Genomic DNA, 8670 nt, shown 5'->3' on the forward strand with positions numbered 1-8670 from the left:
TAAGTATCCGGAGAGACAAAGCTTCATACCTTCTCTCAGAGAGGTAAGAGCATGTCACACAGTTAAGGATCCAATCTGTTGGCCGTAATAAGGAAGAGAGAGAAAAAGAGACACAGTGATGGGAAGAGACACCGAGCCAGGAAAAAAAAAAAAAAAGTAAAACAAGAGGATAGAGGAGGACTTACAGGTCAAAAAGTGCTGAGTGGTCACTTCAAGATATCAACACAAGTGGTCCCTCAGCTTTCTTACCAAGAAGGCATGTGTTTGAAGATTCCCAGGAAGGAGCGCTCACTCATTGTAAATCTGTGCTTAAGAGCAGGGCTTTGAAGTCAGTTTTCAGCCTAAGTCTGGTCCTTTCACTGTGTGGAACTCGATAAGTTGCTTAATCTTATCTATGCCCCCCTTTCCAAATCTGTAAAGGAGAATAAAAATAATTCCCACCTCTAAAGATTTTGAGATAAAAGTAAAATCACTTGGCACAGTGTCTGGCACATGCTTTTTATCATGGGTTCAGATAGAGAAATTGTATGCATAAGCAGCTTGTGATTCAACATCCTGGGGACATAATTTTCTCCTCCCACCTTCCACCTTCCCTGGTGGCTCAGATGGTAAAGAACCTACATGCAGTGCAGGAGACCCGGGTTCGATCCCTGGGTGTGGAAGCTCCCCTGCAGAAGGAAATGGCAACCCACTCCAGTATTCTTGCTTGGGAAATTCCGTGGACAGAGGATCCTGGTGGGCTACAGTCCGCGGTATGGGACACGACTGAGTGACTAATACTGGCCACAATGCTCCACCTGGTGGCAAGATTGAGAAATGCACATTTCATTTGTTACCCTTTTTTCTGTTTGGCAGTTTTATTTTTCATTTAATCCTGCACCAAAATAGTCCTTTGTTTTCCAGCTTCTGCTAGGTTTTCTGCTAAATTCTCATTTCAGATGCATTTATTTCACAGTATTAAATTAAATAAATGGCAACCAACCAACAATTGATGGCATCTCGGAGTCAGTAAAAAGATAGCCCTAGAAAACAATAGAGATCTATGCATTTTATTAGATTTTCCCCACAGATTCATGGTTTTCATTGCTTTTTATTCCTCTCTGCCTCTCCTACCTTCCATTTTGCATCATTTTTTTTAAATCTGAAGAATACATTTTCGTATTTCCTTTAGAGTTGAAGTTTTACAGTTGAATTCTCTGTGCTTGTCTAAAACTCTTTATTTCAACTTTTCTAAAAAAATATTTTGAGTATAAAATTAGAAATCTGTAACCTTTTTCTCTCAGGCATTCAAAGATATTATTATAATGTTTTCTTTTTTTATTGTTGTTTTTGAAAGGTCATTTATTTGAAAGCAATATGTTTTATGTCTTTTTTCAGCTTTAAAGTTTTCAGCCATACTTGCTTCAAATGTTGCTCTTTCCTGACTTTCTACCCTTCTTCTATAATTCCAATTAAATGTATTATAGACCCATTCACAATATCCTATATGTCTCATTTACTTTTTCCTATAGTTTTGTCTTTTTTCTTTAACCTATTTAGCTGTCATACCTCTTTCAGTTTTGTTCTTTTTCTTCTTCTTCAGTTAAACTGCTGTTAAAAGCCCTAATTAAGCTTTTAGCTTTGTTTAATGAATTTTTAAGTTTTATAATTTCTCACATCCATCCAGTTGCAATTTATAATTCTTAGCTTTTCCAAAACATTCTCAATATTGTCTTTTAACTCCTAGAATACTCTGTATAGTTGCTTTAATATTTATGTTTGATAACCTAGTGTTTTATACTCATGTGTATCTGTTTCTGTTATCTTTTTCTTCTAATTAAAAACATTTATTTATTTGATTGGGTGGGGTCTTTGTTGTGACATGAGGGTTCTGTTTGTATATGCATGCGAACACTTAGTTGCAGCATGTGGGGTCTAGTTTCTCAAACAGGAATCAAACCTGGGCTCCTTGTATTGAGAGCGTGGAGGCTTAGCCACTGGACCACTGGGGAAGTCGCATTTTTCCTCTAATTTTTATTCATTTATTTATTTGTTTTCGTCTATGCCTGAATTGTTTTGTTGTTGTTGTTGTTGTTAATGCACTTAACATATCTTAAACTTTTGTAGAATTAATTTGAATTTTACAGAGTGGCTTTTCATTTGCTTCTGGCAAGCCACTATTGGGTGTGAATAGTACAAACTGCTGAGTATGATCACACTTTGATTTTATACCACTGAACTATCTCATTTTGGCCAAGCACATTGAATTTATTAATGAACGATCTTGACAAAATATAGATCTTATTTTTCTGTAGCACTTGTTTGTGTTGAGTTTTTGTTTGCCATTTTAAAAACTGACTAGTGGACTCCCTGAAGTCGTAGGTCCAAACTAACATTTTGATGTGTAACTATTCATCGGTGACAGTCATTTTAATCTGGCTCTGTACATTCTCCAAAATCTCTTAGATGTCAAAAAGATATTTTGGAGAAGAACATTGGCCAGAATTCTCCCTGAGGCTGGATCAAAGCTGTTTCATGACCTTGGCCTAATTATTTCAACAGAAGAATTCTCTCAATCCTCCATTCTCAGGACCAAGAAGAGACAGATGTACGGGATGAAGAGTACCAGACCTTAGCTTTTACATTGAGGCTCAGTAACGCCCTTTGAGCTTGACTAAATAACTAACACTCCTCCTTTAGGAAAGTAAGGGCAATAGAACAGAGCCATGCTTCTGTTTATTTATGGCAATTCTCATAAGTGAAGTTCCTTAGTCGTTCAGGACTGTTTGCAATCCCAGGAACTGTGGCCTACCAGGTTCTTCCTTTCATGGCATTTTCCAGGCAAGAGTACTGAAGTGGGTTGACATTTCCATCTCCAGAGGATCTTCTCAACCCAGGGATCAAACCCAGGTCTCCTGCATTGTGGGCAGACACTTTGCCCTCTCAGCCACCAGGGAAGGCCAATTCTCATTGTCTATCATTATATTGGAATACAATACAACCTTTAGGATGCATTAAAAAATATAGGGTTGTTTGGGACTTTTCTGGTGGTCCAGTAGCTAAGACTCTACATTCCCAGTGCAGGAGGCCCAGGTTCAGTTCCTGGTCAGAGAACTAGATATGTCTCAACTAAGACTTCACATGTTGCAACCAAAGATACTGTATGCCACAACTAAGACTCAGAGAAGCCAAATAAATAAAATAATAAATATTTTTTAAAATATAGAAAGTTGTTCGAATTGCTTTTCAATGGTCTTGATATCTGCGATTCTTCACTTAGTTCTCAGTCACTGTTAGCAAGAACTCTTCTACTTGGTCTACTCACTAAATATTCCCAATAATATTTTACTAAACTGCTACTTTATTTAGTAAGTATCAGTTCAGTTCAGTCGCTCAGTCGTGTCGGACTCTTTGCGACCCCATAAATTGAAGCACGCCAGGCCTCCCTGTCCATCACCAACTCCCGGAGTTCACTCAAACTCATGTCCATTGAGTCGGTGATGCCATCCAGCCATCTCATCCTCTGTCATCCCCTTCTCCTTCCGCCCCCAATCCCTCCCAGCACCAGAGTCTTTTCCAATGAGTCAACTCTTCGCATGAGGTGGCCAAAATACTGGAGTTTCAGCTTTAGCATCATTCCTTCCAAAGAACACCCAGGATTGATCTCCTTTAGAATGGACTGGTTGGATCTCCTTGCAGTCCAAGGGACTCTCAAGAGTCTTCTCCAACACCACAGTTCAAAAGCATCAATTCTTCGGTGTTTAGCGTTCTTCACAGTCCAACTCTCACATCCATGCATGACCACTGGAAAAACCATAGCCTTGACTAGACGGACCTTAGTTGGCAAAGTAATGTCTCTGCTTTTGAATATACTGTCTAGGTTGGTTATAACTTTCCTTCCAAGAAGTAAGTAATAAGTATACCTCTAGGTAAAATGTTGAAAGATAAGTAAACAATTATTATGTATTATAATTTAATATTATAAAGTATTAAATGATTTTTCTTTTTTGTCAGAGTTGTATTTAATTTTATTTTCAACCAGTAGTATTTCTTAAAAAAAATTTGAGTCCTTTTTATGCCTTAATAGTGAAGGTTGTTACGCTACCATTTGGAAAATTTGAATTTAAATTCTTTTTGTTTCAATAATACGCACTTCGGAAACTCTTTTTCACCAATATCCTTACCAACTATGCCAGTATGTGGAGACAGTAGATATTAATAGTATTCCCTATGCTTGTACTAATTATCACATTGCATTTTATTTCAACAGGTTTCAAATCAGAAGTACAGTTACTGAAAAAGACTCATCTCACAACTGTGCATGGATCCATGTGTCAGACATTTACGACCAACTTTGTAGTATGCATTCATACAGTATTTGTGAGAAGAAGCTGTCAATATAATGGTGGAGGAGCAGAGAGATGTATGTAAGATACTAAGGAGGGTATAAATCCAAACAGAAAAGAGACATATTTGAGGTCAAAATAATTGCTGAAAAAAATATCAAGAGAGCTCAGCCAACTTCAGTCTTAGCTGAGAAACAGGATGGAAGGCTGGCTGTGATTTCCATACCCCCCAAGTCTATCCGGTAATCAGTATTGTGTTCTAATTATTAGAGTCCTAGAAATGGAGTCAGAACACCTGACCTTGAATTTTTATTCTATCAATGGTAGAATTTTCATTCTGCCATTCTGTTTATCTGGGATTAGCTGTGAATTCTTGGTGTTTCAGGAGGTTTTACTATCTGACTATACCAGAGTTGTATTTTGTCCTAAAAAGTGCTACTGGAGATCATGTGATGTGATTCCACTACTTATTCTCCCACTTTTAGCAGTGTATCAGACACAGATAGAAGTATATTTTGAATAGCTAAATGAAAAAATGGAAAAAAAGCTTTATTAAAATCAGAGCCATTTTATTATTTTATTCATCTCTATGGTCATGATTATGACCAAAAGCATCATAAAAACCATTAGTTTCATCTTTTTTTCCTTAATTCAATAACAAAGATAACATGTCTGCCATATCTCTAAGAGAATCTTGTATAATGTGAAATTGTAGGGAATCTGCTTTGGTAAGAAAGATTTCTCTTTTTAAATACTATCAATCAAAAAAAGATCTGATTAATAAATATAAAAAAGTAACCTGTCCTATTGGTAAGGTATTAACATTTTGTAATGCAAAACATTTTATTATTTTTATGATGACTATTTTGCAGTTTTCAGCAATTCCTCAGAAATTACTGTAAAAAGTATTATTGGAACATAAATAAGTTTCCTCATATGATGATTTGTCTCTTATTTTCTTTTAAACTTTCCCATTGGTGTTATTTATATTTCCAGTGGGGATTTCCATAATTACTAGAGAGATAGTCTAGTGTTCATTAATATGTGAACAGAAACTGTGTCAAGTTCACTGAATTTTTCAGTTTAAAACCATTACTGTTATGGGATTTCACTTTAATAAAAATGTTAATTAAAGAATCTTTGGCATTTAAATTATGTGCCATGTATAATTAACACTATTATTATTTGCCTTTTCCCCCAAAATGACGATGAATTTGGCACTGGGGAGGAAGTAGTATAGTAGGTAGTTTTGTGCTGAAGAATAAATTGTAGATCTTAAATATTTAAAAATCTAAGAGAAAGAGAAAAAATTTTTGCAAAGTGACTATTACTTTTCTAATACACTAACTGGGGTTGTCACTATCTGGAAAGAAATGTGAAAATGAAAAGGTTATTGAAGCTGAGTTAAATTAAGGCATAAAGTGGGACTTTGAAAAGATGCCATGTATTTTAATTTTGTTTTTGGTTTAATTTTTTCTCCTGTGTCCTTAAAATGGAGCGCATGAGTTGAAGAAATCACGATAATCAGAGAAAACAGTTTTGGATGCTGAATGTTCAGCTGTACTTATCTAGAACAGACGGGCTAGGCAACAATAACCTATAAGTGAAAACTGAAAGCATCATTTTAACAAGAACTAGGCTGTCTAAAATATGCCTTACATTCCTTGTTACTATTACAGCCAATGTGGAATCGTGCATGAGAATGAACAGAAAACATCTATGCTTTTCTAAGTGACAGAAAAGTGAAAAGGGCAGCTAGTAGACCTTATGTCTCAAGGGTAATTCAAGATGAGGAATGATCATGCTACAGAAAACACTTACCTCTTCAAGGATCACCATCTCCTCTTGCCTGAGTTATTGCAATAATTTTCAAAGTAGTCTTCTAGCACCTACAAAGCAGTTGTTCAGTCGCTAAGTTGTGTCTGACTCTTCGCGATCCCATAGACTGCAGCACGCCTGGCCTCCCTCTCCTTCACCATCTCCCAGAATTTGCTCAAACTCATGTCCATTGAGTTAGTGATGCCATCCAATCATCCTTTTTTTTTTGCCTGCAATCTTTCCCAGCAGGGATGTTTTCTAATAAGTGGGCTCTTCATATCAGGTGGCCAAAATATTGGAGTTTCAGTTTAAACAAGTCATACCAGCCCTCTACTAAAACTCTCCTTGACTTCCAACATATCTGAGTTAAAAAAAAAGAAAAAAATCTAACCAAAAAACTAAAGACCTTTTGTGTATTGACCAAGACAATTGCTGGCCAGTATAGGATGCCATAATCTTGATTGAAAGGAGGGTGTTAGTCTCTCAGTCATATCTGATTTTTTGCAACCCCATGGACTGAAGTCTGACAGACTCCTCTGTCCATGGAATTCTCCAGGCAAGAATAATCTGATGTTCTTTGCTATTAAATCTTTATTGAGCTTAGGTGTCCATGTCTTCTTATGTCTTTTGTCTTATATATAGATTTTATTTTTACCCAGAGACTGAATATTTAATGCATCAAAAATATTAAATAAAAATAGCTGAGTATTACTCTAAAAAGTTTTATTCCTTCAAGCCGAGGGTCTCTTCTCATCACTCATTCGCTTTATGACAATGGTTTCCTTACAGTTACTCAGTCACAGCCAGCATGCTTGCCTCTCGGGGCTTTTGAGATTCCTGGTCCCTTTACCTGAGCTATTCTTACCCTAGATTTCTGCGGATTCTTTCAATGAGGATGATTCTCACTACCTTCTTGAAAGTTTCCAACTCCTTTCTGATACATTCTATTTTCTTTTTAACATTTATTTATTTTGGCTCTGCTGGGTCTTAGTTGTGGCTCTCAAGTCTTCACTGAGGCATGTGGGAAACTGACCAGGAATGGGACCCAGATCCCCTGCATTGGAAGCACATGGTTTCAGCCACTGGAACACCAGAGAAGTCCCTGTATGTTCTTAATCTTCCTCACTTTCTGTATTTTTCCATAACTCTAATCATAGTGTAATATATTCTACAGTTTACTTACTTAGTATCTTTCTTGTATAGCATCTGACTTCCTCCATATAACGTAGGCTCTAAAAGTACAGAGTTTTGTTTTCCACTGTTGTGCCTCAGAATCTGAGAATAGAACCTACAATGAAGTAAGAATCTTTGTCATGGCTGAAAAATATTAAGCATTTAAGGACAAGTAGTAAAAATGTTAATGTAGGTTCTTTGGTAAAATTATTAAGGATCTCCTTGAATAACTAATTTGTGTTAGTCACTTAGTCATATCTAACTCTTTGCAACCCTATGGACTGTAGCCCACCAGGCTCCTCTGTCAGTGGAATTCTCCAGGCAAGACTACTTGAGTAGATTGCCATTCCCTTCTTCAGGGGGATCTTCCCAACCCAAGAATTGAACCTGGGCCTCCTGCATTGCAGGCAGATTCTTTACTGTCTGAGTCACCAGTGAAGCCTTTGAATAACTGAAGTTCAGGAAATAATTCTAATGACTATTTCATTAGAATCATAATTATCAGCATCTCCTAAATTGTAACATCTCAGCTGCAACTATTTCTGATATTCTGTCTTCTTGCTTGATTTTCATATGTAGCTTCACTTACCTCTCCCTTCCATTTTTTTTTAGTGTCTTTTCTTTTGTAACATTTTCTAATATTTACATTTGTCCAATGCAAATGGCCAAATAATTTTTGATTTTCTGCTTCTTACAGGGCATTATGCAAGGGAAAGGTCTCTTTAGATTTGCTCAATTTAAAATAACTTGATGAACAATACACAGCTGGAGACACATAATGAATTCACGAGATATGTTTCCTGGCTGTCCCAGCCCAATTGTCTTCCACTCTCCTCTGCATTTAGTATGTTTGATTTAACCAAGTTATTTCCCCCAAATACAGAAAAGCATTGGTAGAATAATGTAATTCTATTGTACTTATTTGGGAAAATAATTTGGATATTATCTAAACCAAACTTCTTAGTAAATTTAGCAAATTTAGGCCAAAAAAAAAAAAAAAAGGTTACCTGTTTTTCTAAAGTCATAGGTAGTAATAGACCTAAAATTTCTGACTTCCAGTAAAATATGTGAATGTTCAAGATCATCAGGTACCAAATGTATAATTATATAATAAAATCTTTAATTGAGTCCATCTACTGTATATAAGGGCTTCCCTTGTGGCTCAGCTGGTAAAGAATCCACCTGCAGTGTGGGAGACCTGGGTTTGATCCCTGGTTTGGGAAGATCCCCGGGAGAAGGGAAAGGCTACCCACTTCAGTTTTATGACCTAGAGAATTCCACGGACTGTATAGTCCATTGGGTTGCAAAGAGTCGGACAGGACTGAGCAACTTTCGCTTTCACTGTATGCTATGA

General features: G+C 36.6%; 1 protein-coding gene across 12 annotated transcripts in view; it reads left to right on the top strand.

Annotated features, from left to right (window-relative positions):
* Positions 1-8670, top strand: part of CLEC7A (C-type lectin domain containing 7A) — a 33052-nt gene that overhangs the window by 9694 nt on the left and 14688 nt on the right. For 8 of the 12 annotated variants that reach the window (XR_006059441.1, XR_006059442.1, XR_006059440.1 and 5 more), the window contains one exon: positions 4250-4402. Coding sequence is in view for 4 of the 12 variants with exons in the window: in XM_042247546.2 (XP_042103480.1) it covers positions 4250-4382 (133 nt within the window). In the remaining 8 variants the exon portion in view is untranslated. Of the gene's footprint in view, positions 1-4249; positions 6864-8670 lie in introns of those variants that run through there. The other 4 variants (XM_042247546.2, XM_042247549.2, XM_042247545.2 and 1 more) reach the window with 2 other exon arrangements.

The sequence above is a fragment of the Ovis aries genome, chromosome 3 (assembly GCF_016772045.2).
Source record: "Ovis aries strain OAR_USU_Benz2616 breed Rambouillet chromosome 3, ARS-UI_Ramb_v3.0, whole genome shotgun sequence".
Taxonomy (NCBI): Eukaryota; Metazoa; Chordata; class Mammalia; order Artiodactyla; family Bovidae; genus Ovis; species Ovis aries.